At 43.2% G+C, this 27,879-nt stretch overlaps 1 protein-coding gene across 7 annotated transcripts in view; it reads right to left on the bottom strand.

The window, feature by feature from the left end:
• The window catches only part of LOC125174692 (kalirin-like), a 122,004-nt gene that overhangs the window by 64,651 nt on the left and 29,474 nt on the right, over positions 1 to 27,879 (bottom strand). For 2 of the 7 annotated variants that reach the window (XM_047874339.1, XM_047874338.1), the window contains exons 2-4: positions 12,541 to 12,824; positions 11,231 to 11,335; positions 7,673 to 7,768 (exon numbers count right to left, since the gene is read on the bottom strand). In XM_047874339.1, coding sequence (XP_047730295.1) covers positions 7,673 to 7,768; positions 11,231 to 11,335; positions 12,541 to 12,824 — 485 coding nt within the window. The remainder of the gene's footprint in view (positions 1 to 7,672; positions 7,769 to 11,230; positions 11,336 to 12,540; positions 12,825 to 27,879) is intronic. The other 5 variants (XM_047874337.1, XM_047874335.1, XM_047874336.1 and 2 more) reach the window with 3 other exon arrangements.

The raw sequence follows: 27,879 nt of genomic DNA on the forward strand, positions 1-27,879 counted from the left end.
TGTCTGGTGCTGAGGTCTGACAAACCAGTGGACAGGCAGGCTTTTCGAGACATGTGACATGTCTGCTGGTGCCATCACCAGAGACAGGCTCCCCAGGCAGATGGACCCAGCTGGTGATTGATCTGATTACATGCCTTTTACTTCCCCTCCTCCTTGGCCCATTGTCCTATTACAACCTTTGTTCTGCAGCCTGTTGGCTGGCAGGATGCTGACTGCAAGGCCCGGGGAGACAGGCTTACATCTCTGCCTGCAAGGTTCTCCTGTGCAACATCCCACTTGGTGTGGGCCATTTTCAACCTTCTGGAATGAAGGACATCTGTGGAGTCCAAAGTGTCACACAGGGAAATATGTTCCATATCCTCCTGCCTGACCTGTTCTATGAGCAAAGAAGCCCAAATTATCTCTGGGGAAAGTCTCTCTGCGAGAGGGTGAGCAGAGCAGAGGCAGTGAGAAAGGAAGAGAGAAATAAAGGGTCTGGCCAAACTGTAGTCTGGGTAATCTGCCTCAAATAATGGTGTTAGCTATCAGTGCTTATAATTTGAATACAATTCCCTCTGAGACCTGGCTACCTGTGCTACAGTGGGGATCCTGGGTCCCAGGCAAGGGCAGCTGGGGGCGACCTGCAAGTGCCTGTGCTGCTTCTGGTGGGAAGCAGGCACAGGTCTGATGAGTAGTGGGCTGTGTAGCCACAGGGAAGACTTCTGCCTTGTCTGGGGCTCAGCCCACAACAGTCTCAGGAGGCAAAGGAGAAAGTATACAAGGAAGAGAACAACAGAAGTTCCTCTAGCTGGTCCAAGGTCAGGGAACAGAAATGCAAATAGGATTCAAAGCAGTAGATTAAGAAGAGAGGAGAGCTGTCACCACAATAAAAATGAACACATTTCCTGTCTGCTGGATCGTGGATCACACACCCATAAAACCCCCCTCGTCTGGGCTCCTCTAAGCACCCTTTACACATCCCCTGCACAGCATTCATTACACAGAACTGCAATTGATCATTTGTTTGTACTCAAATAAATATTTATTGAACAGCTACTACATGCTGAATATTTGCCAAGCAACTGCAGAAATGAAAATGAGTAAGATTTGGCTTCCTACCTTACCTATCCTGGGTGCTGTTCTAGATGGAAAAGGTATCAAGGAGGATGAAAAGGGGGGTGGGCAGCTCTATGGTGGGGTAGAGAGGGAAGGGAAAGGCTTAATGGAAGAGGCAATGCTTGAAGTGAGTATTGAGAAATAAATACACTGATGGGAGAGCATCCCAGGTGGGAGCAGCACTCTGAGTAAAGGATCAAGCTGTGAACCTTCCCAGGGCAGCCTGGGAAGCTGGAAGCAGCCTGACACAGATGGGATATGGGGTATGAAAGGGCGAGATGTGGGGGCTGGTGGCAAGTGATTGTGTGTTGTGTGAGTTGGGGTGAGTGAGTGCTAGGGAAGGAAGAGGTAAAGGGTGAGGTAGACAACCCTGGGGAAGTGCACAGGGATAAATCATATGTGTAAAGCCTTACGTGTAGCATTAATAAGTAGAGACTGTACTTTCTAAAATGAATGACAAAAGGGTTTTTAATTTTTTTTAAATGTTTATTCAAACAATTTTGAGAGAAGAGAGAGACAGAGTGTGAGCAGGGAGGGGCAGAGAGAGAGGGAGACAGAGGATCCCAAGCAAGCTCTGTGCTGACAGCACAGAGCCCAGTGCAGGACTGGAACCTAGGAACTGTGAAATCATGACCTAAGCCGAAGTCTCTCCAGGAAGATCACTCTTAATATTTCTAAGGGCTTTTCATCTCTTGGGAAAATGTCCCTGATATGACAGTAAGGCAAAAAAGGATTTGTCTGTATTCTGATTAACTACATTATTTTTCAAAGGGTCTAGGAGAAAATGTATCAATATTTAGCACTGAATATGTCTAGATGATAATTATCAGAGATATAATTTGTGTTTATATTCTTGTTATTATTCCAATTTTTCTTGAATAAGCATATTCTTATTTTATTAGTAAAAAAAAAAGAACTATTAAAAAGTTCTTTTAAAAAAAGAAAGAAAATCTGTCTGATAGTCATGTAGACAGATGTCATACTGAAATCAGGGAGGAAAATATTCTAATAGTCCAGGCAGGAGAGCATTGTGAGCACTAACCCTAGACTGTGAGCTTCATTATGGAAGATTCTATGCTTGATCTCAGAGCTGGCACACAGTAGGACTCCGAGAATTTATTGAATGTACTGTGGGACTCTTGGGGAGTGATCAAAGGTCATCTGATAAAACAGGAAAAGGGTGCTGGTCCAGCACCCGGCAGCACACCAACCTCTTATCAGCCCCACCCTTTTCTAAAAATTTGTATAACAGTCTCTGGACAAAAAGTATTAGATCATAGTCATTTCCAGACAAATTAAGGGTGGGGGTGGGGAAGATAACTGTATAGGAGAAAAACTAAAGTCTGGGCTTTTCAGGCAAATGACATTTCAGGTTTGTGACTGCCTTAAAATTTTTTTTGGTGGAAATTGAAACTTTTCCATCGAGGGATGCCAGAGGAACCCAGTTCCTGAAAACACACACCTCCACCATGGGTGTGATGCAGCCATTATTTCCTCTTCTCTGGGCTCTGAACTTGGCTAACTAGATTGCCACTGAGAAAGCAGGCTGATTCACCTAATAGAATGCAAAGCACACACACAGATGTGGCCTGGCCCTAGACATGTTTCTCGGCCCACATGGCTGGCCTCGGGAGGTGAATGCTATCAAAGTAGGAGAATCAGAGGGCAGGAAGTCTTATGGAAGCAGGTAGACACATTCTAGGATGCCAGTCTACCAGGCAGACTGAACAGGAGCTCAATCCCGGGCAGCCCCTCCCCCAAAGGCAGGGGATTATCAGTCAAGGGGCCATTGGTACCTTCCCAAGCCCAATAAACTATTGTGACATGCCACCTGAGGACAAGGGCTCAGGGAGGAGGCTTGATCTTTCATCTCAGGCAGGTTGTGAAATCCTGTGGCTGTTTAGAGACACAAGTTCAAAGACACATTTTCACATGGCCAGGAAGCTCTTGTTCCTCAAGCTTGAGGGATAAAACCAAGTCACAAAGATTGTTAAACTATCACCCTGCAACTTTCATCCAACCAGCAATCTATTGGCTGACACATTCTATGTTCCCATGACTCGAACAGGGCTGTGGGAGATAAGGGATGACGCTGTTCCCTTTCCCTGCCATTCAGAGTACAGATGAGGTGGCTAAGAGCTAACATTTGTAGGATGCTTACTTATCATTTTACAAAGCTCATCCACACCTACTCAATCATCATGGTATCTCTTTTGAGCTAAGATTCAGGTGGACAGAATCCTCACTGCTGATAAAGGAGATAAAGAGAGGCCCCAGTAGACTAAGTAACTTGCCCAAGGCTACACAGTAAAGTAGCAGAGGCAGGACTACCAGCTAGATCTCTGATTCCTTACACACCCACCACTGCCACCACCAGTCCACACATCTAGGAAAAGCTTTATTAAAAATCACACAGGGAGGGGCACCTGGCTGGCTCAGTCAGTAGAGCATGTATGTGACTCTTGGTCTCAGGGTCGTCAGTTTGAGCCCTATGTTAGGGGTATAGGTTACTTAAAAAAGTAAAAACAAAGATCATACAGGGAAAGAAGGGGAGTCCTTGTACCTGGCTTGGAGTTAGAGACTATACCTTAATACAAAATGTGGAAAAAAATGCGTTAGCTCTATTTGGGGAGAGGTGGGTGGGCGTCTTCTGGTAAATGAAAGCAGTGATTAAAGACCAGGGCTGGCAGAGAAGAACTCCAGTGTCCATTAATGTTCAGAGGGACTTGCCAAAGGAGGTTGTGGGGGAGCTTCAAGGGCTTTATCTGCATTGCAGGTGAGCTAGAGGACACCTACCCTTGCTTCCTACCAGCCGCTCAGCGGAGATGGTACCTCTGGGGCAGCCGCCTCAGTGCAGCCATGACCATGTGACCATAAAGCACCAAGGACGGCTCTGGGACTCAGAGACACAAGGGATCTCAGGACTTTTGGGTGGAGCAGAGTTTGGTGCTACCTCTGGAGCAACCGAAAAAGAAAGCAGAAAGAATCCAAGCCCTAGATATAAAAGTCCAAGTATACTAGATGCTCCTGTAAAATTTCCAGCCTGTACACTGGAAAGGAACTTACTAGCTCATGCTATACTGAACTAAGATAACTTCTACCCACAGGTCTAGGCTCCACCCTCTGGAGCAACAAAGAGTGACACCAACTCTTCTTTCCCACAGCAGTCCTCGATTATGTCAGGATAGCTCTCATGAGCCTTCTCTCTCCTAACTTCTCCCCATACTTAACCCAGTGTCTTCAACTTTCCTTCAAAGGATACGGACCACATGGTACTGGTTACCTCCTCTGGGGCCCTTTCACTGAGTTCAAGAACACTTCAGAATGCAGCATTCAGAGTCTGATACATGACTCCCACACTACTCATGACTGGTATGGGCTAAAGAACTTTGACTACAATGGAGCTATTACTTTCCTTGATTGTACACTGTACTTTCGTTAACCTAGCCTATGACCACACGAGCTATTTTGGTAGCAGTCACACTGTTGAACTTACAGTCAAATAAAAACTCCAGAACTTTCATAGGTTCTGGATCCTACCCTCTTTTTAAAAAAATTTTAAATATTAATTCATTTTTTGAGAGAGACAGAGCACAGGCGGGGGGAGGGGCAGAGAGAGAGAGAGAGAGAGAGAGAGAGAGAGACCCAGAATCTGAAGCAGGCTCCAGGTTCTGAGCTGTCATCACAGAGCTTGATGTGGGGCTCAAATTCACGAACTGCAAAATCATGACCTGAGCCAAAGTCAGACCCTTAACCTGCTGAGCCACCCAGGTGCTCCTAGATCCTACCCTCTTTTAAGCTAAAGAGCTAATGAGGAATAAAAATACAAGTCTCAGAAGTAAGAATGCAACTCAGGATTTCCAAATGTGGCAGGGGAAACAACCACCCACCGTTGCTTCGCTGCTATCCCACAGTGGATGCATACTAGGATGGGAAGAAAGAGAAAGCAGAGGAGAGGGCAAAGGAGAGGGCAAAATTTTGGTGAGAAGATTCTGAGAAACCAAATTACCGTTCCCTCATTCCTCTCCATGATATGGGCTTGGTTTCACATGTTTGGCCAAAGAAATCTCTCTAATTCTGGGTTCACCGCAGGTCCTCAAGAAGTAATTATTGGTGGAGGAGGAAGTTAAAGTTCTTCTTATGGGAAACGCACCACAAAAAAACCACTCGTCTCACAGACATTTGCTGAAAGCCTGTTACGGGGCTGATCGACTCCATCCTATGCCCCCTCTCTTCTGGGAGACTTGCTCTTATGGGGCTTCTCAATATCTGCACTTACCTGTTTAACACCAGACACGGCAACTACATAACCAGAGGTCTGCAGGGATTCCCAACAGTGCTAAGGTGAGCACAAAGAGCAGGATACAGGTAATCCAAAATATAGGAAAATATAACCTTTTGGAAACAAGTGTGTACTGATGAAAGTGTGAGTGTGAAAGATTCCTGTGTGTTAATGGAGGAGAAGAAAATGTCCTAAATGACCGATCATCTAGTTGGGTATGGAAGCTGTGAAGATGAAGGCAATGAAGAGATTAAGACATTTCAACAAATAACCCAATGGAACTATCTAAGAGCTGTCCCCGGCAGCAGGTGGCTTACATAGTAATTGCCATGGGGCTGCAGAGGAAATCTGGCCTGGGCTGGTCAGGGAAGCCCTTTTGGAGAGATGAGATCCCAGTGGGGCCTTGAAGGACTGTTATGCTTTAGAAAGCAAGAACGAGTGGGGGAACATTCCAGAGAAGTAGGGTGGTGGTATGAACAGAAACTTGGAGAGAGGAAAGCCAAGTGCATGTTTGGGGACAGCGAGGGAAACAATTCAGTTGGAGCAGAGTTCATCAACCAGAATAAATAAGTGGGTGTAGGCCGGCTACCAAACATTAGAATACAGGATAAGTGTGAACTTTATCTATATTTATCTTTTAACTTTGATTGTATACATCTATCAATAGGCACAATTTTGGTCATGCATTGCCAAAACATGTAACCTATTTATAAATTACATTTCTGGACTGCTGTGTTATCCTTATGTATGTAATAAAATATACCCCAAATAATTTTTAAATGAGATGAAGAGATTCTGAAATTGTCTTCCTGTATACCTCAGTAAAGTGTCTCATGTACCTAAAGGCACTTCTCCCATTGGAGAGGATTGCTCATGTAGGCAAGAGGGAGGCAGTGAGCCTTCATTGAGGAGGGGGGGTAATGCTGTAGAAGACCCACCAGGAGACTGAGGCCCCAGGGGTGGGGGGAGGCTGACTGGGGCAGGGGAAGACCAAACAACAAGTACTGCGATAGTCCAGGCATGAGGTCAGGGCTCAGGCTCAGGTGGTAAAAGGGGAAAAAAAATTTAATGGTATTTGGAGAACGAGGAGGGTGTGTGAGGAAAGGAGAGCAAGTGGGCAGTGGGCAGAGAGGTGAGCTTTAAGAAGCCAATGCAGTGCCCACGAGAGTGCTGAAATCCCACCAGCGAGGCAGGGAGGGTGGTGGGGAAAATGGACAACTTTCAAGAGCTGGACACAGTTACCAAAGACATCAGGTGAACTACTCTAAGTTAGGAAGGACAACTTAGAAGAAGAAGAAAGTCATGTGTTGAATTTCATGGGTACTCTCTAAGCTGCGAGATTTGAAAAGCGAGATACTATAATCAGAATTATTATCAGGCAGTGTCATCGGCACAGCATCTATCATTTTCCTCTAATTCCTGGGCCAAGGGGAGAAGGGTACAAATGGTGCTGATTAGCAGGACTGCCTGACAGAAGTCAGTCATTATCCTCATGAGAGTTGCAGGAAACACCAAACCTGGATGAGAGTGAAGGCAATGAAAATGCTTCAAATTGTCATCCTTTAGGGGTACGGGTCAGTGTACCAACATGGAGTAGAGGAACGGCATTATCCAAACACGAGCTCTTTCACCATCGTGGTGCCAAAACCTACAGCAGCCAGACCCAGAACCCTTCTCTGCAGTGGTCCAACTGGCCCTTGAGACAGTCACCAGGTAGGCTAGTGTTCAGTGGCAGAAGTTTGGTTTGCCCCCATGAATGGAGTATGCACCAACACCCCTGATCTCTTGTGCTCAGGCATCCATACCCTTTTGCCCATTCCCCTTTATAATTAGCAATCTTGCAGACTCTGCAAGCTAGAAAATTGTCTGGGGTCCCCGAATAAAATTACCTGGTGCTTTCAAAGATCCAATCCATGTTCTGTGTCTCAGCAGCCAAGTTAGCTTCAGGGCTAACCAGACATACATCAGTCACTGTCCAAATGCTGCGTCCCTGTAGGCCAGTGGACTGGTCTCACAGGAAGGCTATTTTGTCTTGGATACTTTTTTCCTTTCATCAATGCCACAATCCCCAAAGGGCCTGTTAATTGCCTATGCCCATTCCAAAACCAAAAACCAAAAACCAAAAAACAAAAACAGGCTTTGGGGCAAAGGTTTTTAGAAACAATCATCAGCCAGAAACAATCCTATAGGAGGAATGGGGGTAGGCGCAAAGGAGGACATGGCACATAGATGCCAGGCCCTGGGAGCCACATGGAGGTAACACACACGCAGAACTGCCTCCAGGACCCCACTTACCAGCTTGCTTTTGACCAATTGTTCTATTGCACTGACAAGGTCTGCAGCAGAAGGTACTTCAGTGGAAGCCTGCCGGGCTGCTAGCAAAGAGGAGGACTGCAAGACATTGAGCAGCAAAGGAAAAGCAGATTAGCAAGGAATGAGGAATAGCAATTAGGAAGCAAAACAGCAAGTCCAAAGCTCAAGGCAGGCAAGGGAAGCAAAGCTTTATGTTTAGAGGGAAGAGATCACAGAGGGAGATAGAAGGCAGTGTGGGTATGGGGACAGGCCCGCCTGTCCCCTTGTCAGGAGTTCTGGCCAGCAGCAAAGCAGGCATGGGACTAGGCTCTCTTTAGGCAGGCTTCTGGAGCAGCTGAGGGCAGGGTTTGCTGACTTCCTGGGGGGCCAAATGTAAGGGCTGCACCCACTGTCAGCAACAGGAGAGAGGGACAGACAGAATTTTGGCTGTTAAAGGGCTGCCCATTGCCGTTCCAGGGTATGAAAGGAGTCCATAAACCTAGCCTCAAATGTATCCAAAGAAATAGTTTTTGCTTTAGCCAAATACAGATTTAAAATATAGATCTTCAGTGTGTATCAAACAAAAATTCAAGGGCAGAGCACTTAAAGACCAGGAAGCTAGAAACCCCCTCCCCACTCACATGTGTGCACATGCATTCACACATACACACACACACACGCACACACACGCGCACGCACACACACACACGCACACACACACACACACACACACACAGCTGCTTCTGGTAAGGCCCCTAACTGGAACACCAGGATGTAATAAACAATTTTACCAAGGAGTTCTGTGTGTCTTGCTGAAGTGACCAAGGACTATCCTGTTCACAGTAAAGGAGGTTCAAGCCAAGGGCCTGCTGCCCATCCCCCTGTATCAGCAATAGGGACTGGTCTATGTGGCTGTTTCGTCATTGGTTTGGGGAATCCTGCTCATGGAGGGACAGTGGTTTTTGCCTTTCTTCTCCTACTTGAGAAGAAACTGTGGAGAAATGGTTAGCCCTGCATGCATGTATGAGCTCCCCCCGCCCCCCGGCAGAGCAAAGCAGAAGGCAAAACAGAGGGCCCGGGACACATACTCCTTCAGCGTCTGACACTGATCACTGCAAGGGTAAAAAGCTGACTGTTACGGCCACGGTCTGGCTTCAAGTTTGTCCCTTAAGTTAGGGGGAAGAGTTTCAAAAAGGAAGCTACTTGTTGTCTAATCTAAAAGTTAGTTTACGTCTTTGCTTCAGAGATGGGGTAAAAAGAAAAAAGCCAAATAAATGTAATTAAGGAGATAGAACAACACTCTTTTTCCTCTTCTGGAGAATGCAGGAAAGGAGGTTAAGTTTGTTTGGAAATCCAAGCTATCAAATTTTTGATTTAGTAATCCTACCCCTGGGAACTTATTCCAAGGACAGACGTCAAAAGAATAAATGCTGTATGTACAAAATGATCTGTAGCAGTGTTATCTAGGAGAGCAAAAACTGAAAACACCCCAGGATATCCCAAAACAGGCTGGTCAAGCAAATTATGGCACATCAAATAAGTGACATTGTCCCCAGCTATTAAAATCACACTTACAAAGGTAAAATCAACACAATTTTAGAAAAATACTAAGGAAAGCATTGAACATAAGATGTGCATATTAAAATGATAAAAATAAAACACACATGCATATGAACAGTTATTAGAAGGAAACATGGAGAATCAAGGTGATCAGATAACATTACAATAGGTAGACTTAAAAATTCCTCATAGACTGTTGTAAAAATTCCTTAGTAAGTTCAACTCCATTTGCTAGAAGTTCTGAGGCTTAGCAAATATTTCAGAGAAACAAATTTCTGGGAATCAAACAAGTAGGACTGAGGAGGGCTAATGTGTCTGCCCTCTTTCTGGATAACAAAAAGCCTACACGAATGTTTGGGGTAAGTCTGCATTTTCAGTTAAAGATTATCCAGAAACAACATAACATCCTCTTTCCCAAAACAAGCTGTGTTTGAGGGAACTTGAGGGAGAGGGTTCATGACCTTTACTTATCTTACGCAAGCTGGCACCTCCGTGTGGAGGGCTGTGCTGTGTGGGGTGGCAGATACAGTCACATGAGCTCCTCACTCCCCACATATGCTGTCACTGTTTGTGGAACATTTTACAAGGATAGGCCTCTGGGAACGCAGCAGGTTGGTTCTCATTCTGATCTCAGTGTGAAGCACGGGCATTTCTGCCCCTGGGAATCTAGGATGGGCATCACGCCATGCTTCCTGACACTTTTCCTTCCAAAAGTTAAGAGTCAGGGCCACCAACGTCACCTTAGGAGGGGCCACACAACTGTGCACCTCTCATGATTGAGTCCACAGAGGGGGGCATCTCAGTCATCTCAGTCATCATCCTGTCCCTAGAATCTGTCCCTCTAGCGTGGCACCCAGGAAGACCTCAATTAATGTCTGTGGGTTAATAATGACCCAAATGCAAAGCAGAGGGAATTAAAACAAGAATGGGGACATCACCAGAAATGCTGAAGCATCGGCAAACAGTACTTTCTGAATTGTATCCCAGGTGATGTTGTCAAGATGTGCTCCCTGCCCAGGCTGGGCTCACCACCTTAGGGGAGGCTGTGCTACTACAAGGCAGGGCAGTAGACAATACAAGGAGACCCTGGAGGGATGGCTAGGCCACCACCACCACCACCACCACCACCACCACCACGACCACAAACCACTCTGAAAAGAAAATGTAAAGCACCATTGAAACCTGAAACCACCACTCCAACCTGTCAAACCCAACAGGATAGCAACACTAAGAGAAGGCAGGAAAAACACATTGAGGTGAAAGCATGGTTTGCAAGCAAGATGAGTGACAGAGCACACAGTTAGAGCAGCCCACGTCTCGGCCAGCACGCTTGGAAGCACATCCAAGCCGAGCCTCTGCTCTAGAGCCATCGGGGCGATCGCTCTGCGATTAGAGCCCTTGGAGACATCCACACTTCGGACACCTGTGAGCCTATGCATGCTGGTGACTCAGGGAATTCTGTAACACCAAGAATGTGGCAGCCTGCACCTTAGGCTCTCCCGCCTTTGCCGGCAGCCTCCCGTCAGCAGCGCCTCCATCCCTCACGCAGTACTTGTGGAATTTTCATACCACCGGGGCTGACTGGAAGTTACCATTATTTGGATTTTAGAGTTGAGTATAGGGAAAAACAACCAACCAAAACAGAAGTCGGAAGTCAGGTGCAACAAAGTGATCACGGCCTGGAACCACCTCAGACTCCTTTTGAGACAAACAGTTTCTTTTGGGATCTATAGCTTCCAAAGACAGAGTCATTACCCTTCATCAACAGGAGGAGAGACCAGACAGATTCCCACTTCTGCATGCCCCTACCCTGCCCAGAATGAAATCAGACCTCCAGGGCTGGGGGCGGGGACACCTATCAAATACAGAGGGAACCTACATCACCATGGATTCGGAGAGATAACAAGGAAGAGAGAGTATTACTACCCCCACCGCACACACACAACAAAATCGCATGTATTACACATTGTTCTTTCAGATCAGAAAGTAAGGAAATCCTACCATCTCGTCCTGCGTAGGGTCATTGTCAAAGATCTTCATAGGTGGAGGGAGGGGTGTGTGTGACTCTTCATCTGGCTCATCTTCACCCCATCCTTTCTTGTTCTTCTAGAACAAAAGAGCAGTATTAGTCATACAGTCATATGTATTATGCAGTTAAAGATATCAATGGTTCAGGACTTAGAATTTTTAAAAAAGCAACATGTAAGATCTCCTTTCTTAATACATCCCTATTTTTTCAGCCTCACTGCCCTCCTCTGTGGAATGGGTACACCTTCTTATCTCAAAGGACAGTGAGGTTCAAATAGGGACACACACACGCACACACACACACACACACACATACATACACACACACACGAGAAACATCTACCTCATTGATTAGCCAGGAAAAGAAAAAGCTGAGAGTGGTCAGAGAGAGCCTAACTTTTTAAGCTTTTGAAGGACTATTAAACCACAATCTGAATATCACCAGGCTCTACTGTCATTCTCAGAAGGAGAAAGGGCAGATAGCATGAAATTACAAAGAGAGTCTGGTTACACAGCAGGAAGAATTGCTTAGCCACATCAGGGACTAGAGTGGGTTTGCCAGAAAAAAAAAAATAGCTCTCATTCTCTCAACTAAAACATACCCACTGTATTTTAATTACAGAATCTCAGCTCTGAAAGGGACTTCAGAGGTCACCTGGTCTGACCTCTGGGCTAACACAGGGACCTCTCCGACCGCTTTGTGAGGTCATGTGGTATCCCCACCCCTTCTAGCACAGGTGTCCATTCGCTTTCATGACAGCCTACCTCATCACTGGTTGACCCCCATTAAAATCACTCTTTGAGCTGAAACCTTGCCTTCTGTAAACCTTTGCCTGTTACTCATAATTCTCCCGTCTGGAGCAACATGGAGTTGTCCACTCCCTTTCATATGTGGCACTGCTCTAGATACTTGAAAACAGCTATAATCTCTCAGCTTTTATTCTTATTCTCAACTAGCAGGTTTTGATGTAGTCCTTAGTAGAGGTAGGGGATTAGGTGACCAGATGACTCCCTTTAGGCCCACGCCCCTATCTCCAAATCTGGCAAGATGTTGGCTATCTGCTGGAAATTCTATGTGCCAGTCTCTGAATTGGTCACACATCAGACTGGCAAGGTCTTGTTAGTACAAAAGCTCAGATCACTTGGGTTCAAGAACACAAACTCCTGGGGACTAGAGACTGGCTGGTTTACAGAACCCACGGAAGGATGCCTCACAAGGTTCCAGGAAGGATGTATGTCAGAAGCCCCCTCCTGAGGGAGGCTCCAGGGCCACGTGGAAGTACCTCATCTGCACTGTCTCCCTGAGGGGTCGTCTCATCCCCAGGCTTGGGAGATCCCAGGTCGAAGCTCTTCCGGCCATCTCGTACTTTCTTCTGCTTCTTGATATTTCCATCTGCTTTCCCGCTGTTGAGCCGGCGCACGGGGCTCGTCAGCCACTTCTTAAGGGTGTTAGTGGAACGCTTGGGACCGGGGGAGCTGTGGATGGAGTTCAGGGAGGGCTGAGACTGCAGGTTGGCCACTGACTCAGACTTGCCTCCGTTTTCACTTGAGGAATGGGAGTATGCATCTGAGGAGAAAGAACAGACAGACATGGCCATGTCAGAGGTGGTTAAGGGAGGTGGCTGGCCTGGGAGTAAGACAACTCCATCCTCAGGAAGCTAGGATACAAGGCAGAATGTCAAGGCCAGCTGCAGACCCTGGTCAAGGCAACCCTCTCTAGAGGGTAGTAACAGCTGACAATCAAATTTTAATGTGCAAGGCACTGCTCCAGGTTCTGTGGATATAGGAGTGAAGAGAAGACCAAGAATCCTACCTTCATTGAAACAAAATTAAAATCCTAAGCAAGAATCACCAACCAAAAACAATGTCATGGAGCACCTATTAGGTAGTGTATTTTAAAGACGTATAAGACGTAGGTTTTATTTTCAAAGACCTCGTATCTAGCTACACACACACACACACACACACACACACACACACACACAGTGTGTGTGTGAAAGAAGAGTGAAAGAGCAAGACGGAGCATGTAAAATAAAGACAAATTCACAAAGTGGTATGTGATTAATTGCCACAGGGCTGGTATGGACTTCGGGCGATAAGCTAGCAGAGTTCAGAGGAAGGTCAGATCAGTGTAGGCGGGATTGGTCTGAACTGGCTTCACGAAGGGGAGAAGGAATTTCAAAAGGGGGAGACAGCAGGAACAAAAGCACAGAGGTACGAATATTGAAAAGTAAGTGAACACAGCCCAAATAAGTAGATCCTCTGAATGAAATAAAGATTTGATGGAGAAGGAGAAACTGGATAGAAAGTATTAGTGAGGTCATTTAATAATCAAATAGTGTGTGACCTTTACTATGAGACACAATAAAAGGGTTTATAAAGGACACACTAAAAAGGGGTTTTTTTTGTTTGTTAATTCATCTGGTAACTATAGACAGCATAGCCCTGGGAAGGAGGAGTCAGAGTCCAGACAGCCACACTGGGGCTGTGCACAGGGGTGCAGAGGAATGAATGTGAGGCCCTCCAAAGCAAGAAGTGTCTGGATGACAAATCAAAGACAACTCACCTCTCTGCATGCTGCTGCTTCTCACTGCAAAAATGGTCTTGGGAGAATACCTGACCCGCTCTGCCTTGACCCCTGATGGGCCTACCGCCCCGGTGGTGCCAGTTCGCATACTGATATTTAAACCAAACACATGACTAGGTATAGAAACAAATGACTGAAGTGGTTTTTTATACCTACTCCTCTCAAAGACGGAATCATCTTTTCCTATGACGACTTCATCCTAGACCCAGCCTGGAGGACTAATCTGGCTTTAGAGGCCTTCTGGCCTAGACGTAGCCGACAGAGAAGAAACAAAATCCCATAAGAAGGTGAATGAATCCTTTTTGCCAATAGAAAGCTGCCTCCAGCTTCTACAACTGGCTGACCTTGAGGGCTGCAAGCTCAGGATCTTGACCCTGTGGGGATCTTCTTCAACGCTGCTAGAGTTTTGTGTGTACTTTGGAAAGCAACACCTGAGCATTTGCATCTAGTAGCACAAAAATTGAGGTCCTAAAGTCCCCTGGTATAAAGGATAATATACATGATTGCTCTGCTCAGGGAACATTTGGGATCCGCTGACTTGGTTGGCGTCCCTTTAAGGACAGTGTTGTAATCTTATCTCAGGGAATTCCTTGCTGGCTGTGGTCCTGGGTATGTTGACATTATTTCCGAAGTGTTTGGTATGGCTCAAACTCCTGTTCTCAGAAGCCTGAGTGATAAACATCTCCCCAGGGCTGGTAGTGGAACCAGGCCTTTCTGTTATCTTTCTGCTGATAAGCTGCAAAAGCTTTTCATTCACCAGACCCCTGTGATAGCACATGGCTCTATGAAACCAAGCCTTCAAAAACTTAATCAGCACATACTGTGTCAGCAGAACTAGAGGCCCAATCACATTAACCGTGCCTTGTGTTACTAGGCAGGGTAGGCAGCTCTCCAGGTTCCCTGTTCCATCGCAAAGCATAGCGTGACTTCGAGATTCATAAATGCAAATCTTGATGGACTGTCCTTCCCCACTGTCCTGTGGCTCTGCCTTGGTGCATTCTGTACAAATGCTCACAGGAGTCCAGGTTAACAATCAAGTGTACTCTCACTTTTGTTGTTTCAAGTTTACTCTGTGTAAACAATTAGGGCCATTCAATCACAGCCCACATACAAGAGAAGTCACGTGTCGGAAGCAATCCATAATTCACTGTTAGGGTCCTAAATGGAGACAGGACTGTTTCTAAATTACTTTGTTTCTTGTTTGTTCCTGTTTTTATTTTCTGGTTTTGATATCATTGACATATAACATGGTATTAGTCCAAAGTGTACATCAATGACTTGATACTTGTATCTGTTGTGAAATGATCACAATAAGTCTAGTTAACATCCACCATCTCATATACTTACCTTTGTGTGTGTGTGTGTGTGTGTGTGTGTGTGTGTGTGATGAGAATTTTTACTAAATTACTTTGAATGCATGATTATAAAGAATGTGGCACGGGCGCCTGGGTAGTTCAGTTGGTTAAGCATGAGACTTCAGCTCAGGTCATGATCTCATAGCTCCTGACTTCAAGTCCTACATTGTGTTCTCTGCTGACAGCTCAGAGCCTGGAACCTATTTCGGATCCTGTGTCTCCCTCTCTCTCTGCCCCTCCCCCGTTCACTTTCTGTCTCTCTCTTTCCCTCTCAAAAATAAATAAACATGTAAAAAAAATTAAAAAAGAATGTGGCACGATTTAGAAAATTTGTACTTACTTTATTACGGCTTTAAAGAATAATTGGCATGCTATGTTCACCCCATCTTTGGAAGATGTCTACAATTAGCAGACAATGGAGATTTTATTCTAGTACCTTTCCAGGCACAAAAGTTAAGTGACTGATTTGTAACAGCTGCAACAACAAGACTGTTATTGAACCATTCCAAGCTAAGGGAGGTGCTATTTATTAGGATTCTGGTCATAGGAAACAGAAAATCAGTTTTTCAGGAAACCAAGGCTCATAGTTGGTTAAGTGGCAGACAGGAAAGACTTAAATCCTGATCTGACTCCACTGCACGTATATTCATCTTATTCCTACATCTGTATTCACTCCATGTATCCCTTTAGCCTCTATAATGATTGTAAAAGGAACATCAAGCTGTTATGTCTATTTAACATTTCAAATATACATTTATACATGATTTATACAAGTTATACAATTGCAATGCTGAAAACTAATTTTACAGATAAAGCAATGAAGGTTTAAATATGAGAAATCCACGGTTGCAAATGAGTTGATCACAAAGCTAGGACCAGAAGTCAGGCATCTCTACATCTGCCCCAGGACTCTGAACCAGTGCTTCCTCTCCGGCCCTGTGGCATAGAAGGGGTCTGTAAGGCTAATATCTGGTTTTAAGTCACAAGGAAAACAAATGTGTCCCTGGGCATTGTACGTAATCAAGTTCCCCAGATGTTCCAGTATGTTCAACTTAGCTTTCTGGATCAGAAAAAAGTCACATTCTGAGGCTGATTTTACTATGAGATATTTTTAAGATAGATAAAAATGTAGAAAAAATGTAACATCCAGGTACCCACCATCTAGGTATGATAAATGTAAATATGTTTTGCCATATTTCCTTCAGCTTTTTAAAAAAAGAAAATACTGTGTATACAGTTGAAGCTTTTAAATTTTTTTCCACCCGTTCACAGTCACACCCACCACTTTCCCTTCCCTTCTCAAGTTGGTGTGCATCTTTCCCGTCCATGTAGTTAGCCATTTACTTTGTATGGGAATCCAGTGTTCTTTATATCATTATCCTAATATGTCATTTTTCAACATACTCATTAATTCAAAATTATCTGAGATTTATCCATGTTCAGTCATGTAGATCTAGTTCACTGATTTTAATTGTTGAATAATATTCTTTCACAGGACATATTGTGGAGCTTGTAACACATTTTCCTAATGATGGATACTGAGGATGTTCACACACGCACACTCATTTTAAGCAGTCCGGTACAGGTCTCTGTAGATTTGTGAGAATTCCTCCAGGGCAGTGCTTTCCAAACTACTCGTGGTCAGGGAGTCAAGGATCTACTTTTCTTATTTCCAATCTGTTTCAGACCAATACTTTTATAAAATACAAAATCATACTCTTCGATGTGGTGGAAGTGTCAGATTGCTATAAAAGCTTCTACATGCTTATTCCCATTTCTGTACTTACCTCCCTGTGGACTGGAAACAAAGGGCTAACAAACCTTTACCACGTACAGATCATACACTGAGGAGAACACACCTTTCTCTCAACTTTACAGCATCCAGAGCATGTATGTCAAGGTGGACTGGCTGGGCTTTAGAGAAGACACCTCACCACCTTCACTAGGTACTGCCATATTGCACCCTGATTTACTCCCACCAACACTGCACGGAACCTCTCATCTTCTGGAAATCATCAACAAAATGAAAAGGTAATCTACCAAGTGGGAGAAAAATTTACTAATCGTGTATCTGATGAGAGGTTAATATCCAAAATATATAAAGGACTCATAGAACTCAATAGCAAACAATCTGATTAAAAAATGGGCAGAGGATCTGAATAGACCTTTTTCCAAACGGGACCTACAGACGGTCGGCAGGTACATGAAAAGATGCTCAACATCACTCATTATCAGAGAAATGCAAATCAAAACCACAATGAGATGCTACCTCACACCTGTTACAATGGTTATTACCAAAAAGATAAGAGATAATGAGTGTTGGGTGAGAATGTGGAGAAAGGAAACTCTTGTGCACTGTTGGTGGGAATGCAAACTAGTGCAGCCACTCTGGAAAACAGTATGGAGGTTCTTCAAAAAATTATAAACAGAACTACCCTATGACCCAGAAATTCCACTTCTGGGTATTTATTTGAAAGAAATGAAAATACTCACAAAGATATTAAAACTCCTGTATTAATTGCAGCAGTATTCATAATACCCAAGGCATAGAGGCAAACTAAGTGTCCATCAGAGGATGAATAGATTAAAAAAAAAATGTGTAAATGTACAGGGCTCCTGGGTGGCTCAGTCGGTTGAGCACCCAACTCTTGATTTCAGCTCAGGTCATGATCCCAGGGTTGTGGGATTGAGCCCCGTATTGGGCTCCGTGCTGAGCATGAAGCCTGCTTGGGATTCCCTCCTTCCCTCCCTCTCCCTCTCTCCCCACCCCCCTTTGCCCCTCCCCCACTCTCTCATAAATAAATAAATAAATAAATAAATAAATAACAAGAAAATGTGGTAAATGTATACATTGCAATATTATTTAGCCACAAAAAGTAAGGTGGATGAACCTTGAGGGCATTATGCTAAATGAAATAAGTCAGACAAAGACAGAGACCATATGACCTCACTTAATATGAGGAATCTAAGTAAAAACCAAACAAACTTCAAACTCACAGATACAGAGAACATATTGTTGGTTGCTAGAGCTGGGGAAGGAGGGTACACAAAATGGGTGAAGGTTCAAAAGATACAAACTTCCAGTATAAAATAAATAAGTCATGGGGATATAATGTACAGCATGGTGACCATACTGAATAATGCTGTATTATATATTTTCAAGTTGCTGAGAGAATAAATCTTAAAAGTTCTCATCACAGGGAAAGAAAAAAAAAAACCTTTTATGTGTGATGATGGATGCTAGGTAGACTGATTGTGGTGATCATTTCACGATACAAATACTGAATCATGATATTGTACACCTGCAACTAATATAATGTTATATGTCAATTAGATCTTGATTTAAAAAAAAAAAGACAGGAAAAAAAGAAAAGAATTCTTATCTTCCTGCATTCCTCTTGATGCTTCATTATGTACACTAGCATACAATTTTCCTCTGGAAAAATTAAATGTCTCCTTCCTACCCAAAAGCACATAGTTTAAGGAAACAAATTGAGATTAAAGTAGAATGTCACAAGAAGTAATGAAAAGGTAAAAACCAGTGCCTCTAGGTTGGTAGGAAATGCATCTTATAATTGGTATCTTAGCCACAAACTGGGGAAATAGAAAACTTGTCAGGGCAATCCCTGAGGTTGAAGGTCCAACTTTTCACAGGCTCTGAGTGGGATAGCTTAGCTGATTGGTCATGGGAATATAAAGATACTAATGAAATCAAGAGAATCTAAATAAATAAACCGACAACCGATGCTTATCCTTCAGACTTGCACACTATTTGTTATCCCTACTTCCTTCAAATCCCAAGCCACCTCTCTGAACCATCTGATTTCCTCCTTAACACCTGACAGAAGACAGGCTGCATGGTCACACAACACATTCCAAAGCTTAGCCGATGACTAGAGAATTCTTGACCTCAACACTCATCTCCTAATGATCTTTTGTTGAAGTTGATGAAAAGAGAAACTCTGCTCGTATAATGTTCCTGCCTTGCTTGTATGACCTAAGAACAACCCACTGGTGCCTCGTCATTGGATTGCAACAAAGAGATGAGTTGGCTTCTGGACCTTCTATGCCACTAACTAGGGGGCAGAAACTGGGACAGATTAGACAGGATGCACTCAAAGCCTGGCTCCACCACTGGCCAGCTGTGTGACTCTGTTCCATTTACTTAACCTCTCTGTATCTCAGTTTCCTCATCAGTGACTGAAGATAATATTAGTATCTACCCTATAGGGTTGCCATTAAGATTAAGGAGTTAACGTTTGTTAAGTGTTTAGAACACTTTAAACCCATAGAAGCACGATAGAAGTTAAATAAAAATTAATAAAACCATAAAAGGCTCCCCTAAGTCCATGACTGTGAGTTTATTCTCTATGTTCCTTCATTCTATCTCATGGTCTTCTAAAGCTTAGACTAGATGATTTAAGGCCATTTTTACCCTTAAAGATTCATGCCTCCTGAAAGCAAAGAAACACTTAATGCTACCAGCTGCCATTCTGTGTCATTTTCCCCTCTTCACTTCAGGGAACCACTCTTGTCTGAGAATAAGGTGGCCATATCCTTGGGCTATGTGGCCATAGTTGTCCCCCTTTCCCACTATTTGGAAGTTTAAGCAGCACAGGTTGTTATTTCCTGGAAGTGACATATGCCTCCTTTTATAGGGTGTCTCTTAGAATGGGAGCTTCAGATGGATTTTAGGGCCAATTGAACACCTCTTGATATTAGGGTCTCAAATACCATCGTGGGGTTAGAATAAACATGTTAGTGTTATCGGTTTAAGCCTTTGGACAAGGACTCCACGATTTTAGCACAGCAGCATGTTTCTAAGCGGTACAGGAGATGAGGGCTGTCTGCTTGATGTGAAGAGGAAAAGTGGAACGAAACCCATGAAAGCAGGCACAACTGAACACGTCCTAACAAATCCATTGTCTAGGTCAAACATGGTCCTTCCTTACTTGGATAGACCTTCATTAGCTACCAAAATAGAAGATAATTGTGTACAAAAGGATAGTAACTGAATATACTAGAAATGTGGTGGGGCACCTGGATGGCTCAGTTGGTTAGACGTCTGGCTCTTGATTTCAGCTCAGGTCATAAGCTCATGGTTCGTGAGTTCGGGCCCCATATTGGGCTCTGTGCTGCCTGCTTGGGCTTCTCTCTCTCCCTCTCTCTCTGCCCCTCCCTCCCCTCAAAATAAATAAATAAGCTTAAAAAAAAGAAATGTGCTATATTTAATACAGCCATTTATAAATTTAGTTTCCTTTTTAAAAAGTTTCAACTCATATTTATTTCACTTTTATGTTACACCTTAAAAAAAAGCTTCTTCTACCGTTTATGGTCTGGTATAAAATTTGTAAAACTATTCTGAAAGCAGAATACATTTTGCACAAGCCATCACAGAATGCAAATGTAAGACATGTCAAAGGACTATGGCTGCCTCCATAGTACTGCATCCACTATTTCATTATTTTATGATTTTATTCAATCATAAAATACTGATTCATCAGCCTTCTTCGCACTGACCTCAAAGTAAGCTAAAAATAAAGGATTGAACCTCCTAGACAAAATGAGAAGAGAGTCCTATTACTTTTGAGGGGTTAGTATCCCCAAAGTCCAGGAACACTGTCCTCTAAAGGCCTAGGGTAGGCCTGCAGAGAGCATATGCATGTGTAAGGTCACCAAACCTTTCAGTGGACTGTGAGCACCCTGGGTGTGTAACCAACCCACTAAGCTGGCCAGCTGTTTTCTATACTGGCTTGAGGGATGCAAATGAAGAATCAACAACTCATTTTCAGTCCATTCTGCTGCAGTTCAGTGATGGTACTCAACCATATCCCAAAGGCTGGCTTTTTTTTTTTTTGACATATTGTATTATGCAATTGCTAAAAGATATGAAGTCTAGTTGTTCTATATCAATCATACCTGTTTTATCTAGATGGTCAATGAGTCTACAAATGTCCCTCTGGCATTTATAATAATCTACTGGAAGCTTTGATTCCAATGGCTGAAATCGGAAGAAAACGCAGACTCCTAAAATCCACCAGATATTTACAGAAGAGCCCTTTAACCCCCTGCTCTTCTGTCTTACTTGATTTCCAATGATACAGGAATAATTATAAACTCATCCTTATTGCCTTCTGTGGCTTGAGATATATAAGGCAAATGCATTTCATTACATCTGTTTGCAGTGATTAGATACCCAAACACTCCTGTTTTCTTTGGCTTTGCTATAAATAATTTACTTAATATAAAAATTATAGAAGTATCATATATACATTTTTCTCACACTGGAAATTGCACATCTAGAGAAGGGGATGATGGGAAGGTCAAGGATAAAAATTCTTTGGGTAATAAATACATAAATCCAATTGTTTGTAAGCATGGAAACACAAAATCTACAGTAAATAGTAATATATCCCTCATGGCATAAGATGATGGCTCTGACAGGTCTTTTAGTGGAATGCTTTGAAAGCCAAACTCCTGGGTGCATATTTAGCTGAGGTCCTAAGGCTATGCATCACCAGTTCCTGGAATGGCTGGCTTCCCAGCAAACCATTGCTTGGCCATTTGGTTGGCCATTTGGTTGGACTACTTGGTGCCAGAGGATGAAGAAAGCTACAGGCTACAGTGACAATAACAGGACATGGGAAAGGGGGAGAATCAGTCTGGTCCACAAACATTGTTTTGTTTCTTTAATGTTTATTTATTTAGAGATAGAGTGTGCACATGTGAGAGAGAGAGACAAGAGAGAGAGAGAGAAAGAGAGAGAGAATGAGAGAGTGCCCACGCAGGGGGAAAGGCAGAGAGAGAGGAGAGAGAGAATCCCAAGCAGGCTCTGTGCTGTCAGCACAGAGCCCGACTTGGGGCTTGATCTCATGTACTGTGAGATCATGACCTGAGCCCAAATCAATGGATGGATGCTTAACAAGACTGAGCCACCCAGGAGCACCCACAAGCAGTTTCTTAACACTAGAAAACTTGTAGCCCTTGCAATTTGCCCCTACCACAACTTGCGACTAAACTTGGCAAACACTTCTTGGCTCCGGATACTCCTTCTCCCATCTCTTCCACAATAGTCAAGTCTCAAATGCACAGTGCAAGCCCCTGCCTCCTGCTTGTTACACTGCTTTTATACTTAGTTCAGGAATGTCTTTTCCAATGAGCCCTTTGCCAACCCACCATTCTTTATCTCACTACTCTATCTCACTCATAGACTTCACGTGTTTTCTCTAATTTTTTTTTTATACCTACATCCCTATGGATTTGGAACTCCTGATTTTTCCCATTATTTTTTTTTTAATTTTTTTTCAACGTTTATTTATTTTTGGGACAGAGACAGAGCATGAACGGGGGAAGGGCAGAGAGAGAGGGAGACACAGAATCGGAAACAGGCTCCAGGCTCTGAGCCATCAGCCCAGAGCCCGACGCGGGGCTTGAACTCATGGACCTCGAGATCGTGACCTGGCTGAAGTCGGACGCTTAACCGACTGCGCCACCCAGGCGCCCCATCCCATTAAACAAAGAGTACAAAATGAAAGATCACTCTGAGCCTCAACGACACATTATATTGAGCTACAGTTTAGTTCATTTCTACTTCCTTGTCCCCTTCTCTTCCCTGTAGTGCTGATCCTACCTGGTAGAATGTGCACAGATCTGAGAATTCCAAATCCAGTGGCTCCACATAGGGCAGAAATTCTTTTCATCTTCAGAGCTCATTGGGACACTAGCTCTTAGTATCAGGGTCTTCTCCAACAGACTAAACAATCTTCACAGGGGTGAAAAGCCAGTACCTCTGGCTTCAATTGAGATGAACTCTTTCGAGTTCTATTATAATTCGGTCCAGATCTCACTCAATCACTGCTGGCTCCTTCAGTGCCTCCCCTGCCACCTTGATTCCCATCAGGTTGCCATGGGACACAGTGGGTAAAGTGACTATTTCCAACTGCTTGTTCTCACTGTCTCCTTGGCCTTAGTTTCCCTTGTATAATATTCTCTCCAACAGACAAAGAGTGAGGAGAGCCCTCAAAGGGCGATGAGTCAGTGCCTTCCTCCCATCCCAGATATGCATGTTCTAAACACGCACTCCATTGCTGTGACATGTTGCTACAATCACTCACTTGATTCACTACCTTTTTGGTGGCCTTTGGAAGTCAAGGGCTAAAAATCCTCTCTATATTCCAAGGGGTGGATTCTGAAACTTGACATATCAGATTGTCAAAAGTCAGTGAAAACATATCTGCTGCTCTTCCAAGAGTAAACATTCTAGACATTTCCATTTATATGCCCATTTCATTCCCCCAGACTTGTCCACAGCTTCTAGAGAGGGAATGTACCTTTTTTTTCTACAGTATAGTGTAGGAAATCCTCCTAAAAGGCTTCTGAACTGCTCAAAACATAACCAAGAGAACATGGTGAAACTTCACAAATCTAGACCGAGAAAAGGACATTGCCACATTCATATAAAACCTAAACACAGAAATTTATTTTAGAAATGGTTTCTACTTATGGTAAGGCAACAAGAATCAGTGGCTCCACCGGAACCAAGGTCATCTGAGATCAGCTTTCATCTATAACGATATATGATGAGCACAAGGGGGTTCTCAAATCATGACCCATGGCACCTGCCAAGTTCCAAGCCTGGGGTAGACATCTTCTTGCAGCTTAATTTTCAACCCTCCTAACCTCCATATATGGCAGGTAAGCCAAATTTCTCTGGTTAAAAAGGGCTACTCTGGAGTCCAGGATGTATTTATACCCCAGTTTTCTCCTAAGCCTTCAAATAAGACTTCCAGTAGGTTAAGTGAGCTCCATAAAAAGTTTAGGCTGTTCACTTAAATAGCAGCATTTTGCACTTTTCTTTTCAGGTTAGGGGAACATAAACCAGTTCAACCCTAATAAAACCCCCAAGCCTCAAACTAACATTACACAAATTACCGCATGTAACTGAAGATCCTCTCAGATGATGACCAAGGCTGTCTTTCAGGTTTATTCAACTGGAAGCAGATTCTTCCTTCACAAAGACCTTCTGCATGGATATTTTTCTTTCTGTACCTATTGTCATTGCCCTAATTCAGATCTTTTAACCTATGTAACAGTCTCAAATGGATTCCTCTGCATCTAATCTCTTTCTCTTATCCATCTGACATATCTCTGCTCCCAGAACAATGACATTGGTCTACAGAAATCACTTGATCAATAAAATCTAGAGGCCCCTGGGTGGCTTAGTCAGTTGAGTGTTTGGCTCTTGATTTTGGCTCAGGTCATGATCTCACGGTTTGTGAGATCAAGTCCAAGGTCAAACTCTGTGCTGACAGAGTGGAGCCTGCTTGGGATTCTCTAGCTCTCCCTCTCTCTCTGCTCCTCCTCTTCTGCATGTGCTCTCTTTCTCAAAAAAAAAATACATATGTATATATGTATGTGTGTATGTATATATATATATATGTATATACATACATATATGTGTGTATATATGTGTGTGTGTGTGTGTATATATATATATGTATATATATATATATATATATATATATATATATATATATGTATGTATAGATATAAAACTTGTCAGCCTGCTACTTAAACTAAACTACTCTATGGTCAGGCCTGCTCACCTTTCCAGCTCTACGAGCTTTCCTTCTTTGATAATCTGAGGTTCCCAAACTGTGGTCCTCAGACCAACAGTGGAAGCATCATCTGGGAATTTGCTGGAAATACAAACTCCTGGGTCTCATTCTGGAGCTACTGAATTAGAATCTATGGGGGTGACCCAGCACTGCGTTTTAACAAGCCCTCCAAGTAATTCTGATGTATGTTCAAGTTTCAAGATGATGATTTAAAAGTTTTTATTTTATTTTTTTAAATTTACATCCAAATTAGTTAGCATATAGTGCAACAATGATTTCAGGAGTAGATTCCTTAGTGCCCCTTACCCATTTAGCCCATCCCCCCTCCCACAACCCCTCCAGCAACCCTCAGTTTGTTCTCCATATTTATGAGTCTCTTCTGTTTTGTCCCCCTCCCTGTTTTTATATTATTTTTGTTTCCCTTCCCTTATGTTCATCTGTTTTGTCTCTTTAAGTCCTCATATGAGTGAAGTCATATGATTTTTGTCTTTCTCTGACTAATTTCACTTAGCATAATACCCTCCAGTTCCGTCCACATAGTTGCAAATGGCAAGATTTCATTCTTTTTGATTGCCGAGTAATACTCCACTGTATGTATATGTGTGTATATATATATGTGTGTGTGTATATATATGTATATGTATATGTGAATATATACATATATATACACATAAACACACACAGATACACACACACACACACACACACACACACACACACACACCACATTTTCTTTATCCATCCATCGATGGACATTTGGGCTCTTTCCATACTTTGGCTATTGTTGATAGTGCTGCTATAAAAATAGGGGTGCATGTGTCCCTTCAAAACAGCACACCTGTATCCCGTGGATAAACGCCTAGTAGTGCAATTGCTGGGTCGTAGGGTAGTTCTATTTTTAGTTTTTTGAGGAACCTCCATACTGTTTTCCAGAGTGGCTACACCAGCTTGCATTCCCACCAACAATGCAAAAGAGATCCTCTTTCTCTGCATCCTTGCCAGCATCTGTTTTTGCCTGAGTTGTTAATGTTAGCCATTCTGACAGGTGTGATGTGGTATCTCATTGTGGTTTTGATTTGTATTTCCCTGATGATGAGTGATGTTGAGGATTTTTTCATGTGTCGGCTGGCCATCTGGATGTCTTCCTTGGAGAAGTGTCCATTCATGTCTTTTGCCCATTTCTTCACTGGATTCTTTGTTTTTTGGGTGTTGAGTTTGATAAGTTCTTTATAGATTTTGGACAGTAACCCTTTATCTGATATGTCATTTGCAAATATCTTCTCCCATTCCATCGGTTGCCTTTTAGTTTTGCTAATTGTTTCCTTTGCTGTGCAGAAGTTTTTATTTTGATGAGGTTCCAGTAGTTCATTTTTGCTTTTGTTTCTCTTGCTTCCAGAGACGTGTTGAGTAAGAAGGTGCTGCAGGCAAGATAAAAGAGGTTTTTGCCTGCTTTCTCCTTGAGGATTTTGATGGCTTCCTGTCTTACATTGAGGTCTTTGATCCATTTTGAGTTTATTTTTGTGTATGTTGTAAGAAAGTGGCCCAGGTTCATTCTTCTGTGTGTCGTTGTCCAGTTTTCCCAGCACCACTTCCTGAAGAGACTGTCTTTATTCCATTCGATATTCTTTTCTGCTTTGTCAAAGATTAGTTGGCCATACATTTGTGGGTCCATTTCTGGGTTATCTATTCTGTTTCATTTGTCTGAGTGTCTGTTCTTGTGCCAGTACCATACATACTGTCTTGATGATTACAGCTTTGTAGTATAGCTTGAAGTCTGGGATTGTGATGCCTCCTGCTTTGGTTTTCTTTTTCAAGATTGCTTTGGCTGTTCGGGGTCTTTTTTGGTTCCACACAAATTTTAGGATTGTTTGTTCTAGCTCTGTGAAGAATGCTGGTGTTATTTTGATAGGGATTGCATTGAATATGTACGTTGCTTTGGGTAATATGGATATTTTAACAATATTTGTTCTCCCTATCCAGGAGCATGGACTCTTTTCCCATTTTTTTGTGTCTTCTTCAATTTCCTTCATAAGCTTTCTATAGTTTTAAGTGTATAGATTTTTCACCTCTTTGGTTAGATTTATTCCTAGGTATTGTATAGTTTTTTTTTTGTGCAACTGTAAATGGGATCAATTCCTTGATTTCTCTTTCTGTCGCTTCATTGTTGGTGTATAGGAATGCAACCGATTTCTGTGCATTGATTTTATATCCCGCAACTTTGCTGAATTCATGAATCAGTTCTAGCAGTTTTTTGGTGGAATCTTTTGGGTTTTCCATATAGAGTATCATGTCATCTGCGAAGAGTGAAGGTTTGACCTCCTCCTGGCCAATTTGGATGCCTTTTATTTCTTTGTGTTGTCTGATTGCAGAGGCTAAGACTTCCAATACTATGTTGAATAACAGTGGCGAGAGTGGACATCCCTGTCTTGCTCCCAACCTTAGGGGGAAAGCTCTCAGTTTTTCTCCATTGAGGATGATATTAGCATTGGGTCGTTAGTTTTTTGTTTTAATATATATTTGTTTTTGAGGAAGAGAGAGACAGAGCAGGGGAGGGGAAGAGAGAGAGGGAGACACAGAATCTGAAGCAAGCTCCAGGATCTGAGCTGTCAGTACAGAGCCTGACATGGGGCTCGATTCAGGGACTGCGAGATCATGACCTGAGCTGAAGTCAGACGCTTAACTGACTGAGCCACCCATGCTCCCCTAAAGATGATGATTTTAATTTTTTATTTTAAAAAAAAATTAATATTTATTTATTTTTGAGAGAGAGAGTAAGGGGTGGGGAGAGAGAGAGAGTGTGTGAGCCAAGGAGGGGCAGAGATGACGATTAAAATTTTTTTTTCATATATATTTATTTTTGAGAGGGAGAGAGAGCACAAGCAGGGAAGCAGCAGAGAGAGAGGGAGACGAAGCGGGCTCCAGGCTCTGAGCTGTCAGCATAGAGCCCGATGTGGGGCACAAACCCACGAACTGTGAGATCATGACCTCAGCTGAAGTCAGATGCTTAATGGACTAAGCCACCCGGATGCCCCTGAAGATGATGATTTTAGATGAACCCCCCAC

This window comes from Prionailurus viverrinus, chromosome C2 (genome assembly GCF_022837055.1).
Source record: "Prionailurus viverrinus isolate Anna chromosome C2, UM_Priviv_1.0, whole genome shotgun sequence".
NCBI classification, from domain to species: domain Eukaryota; kingdom Metazoa; phylum Chordata; class Mammalia; order Carnivora; family Felidae; genus Prionailurus; species Prionailurus viverrinus.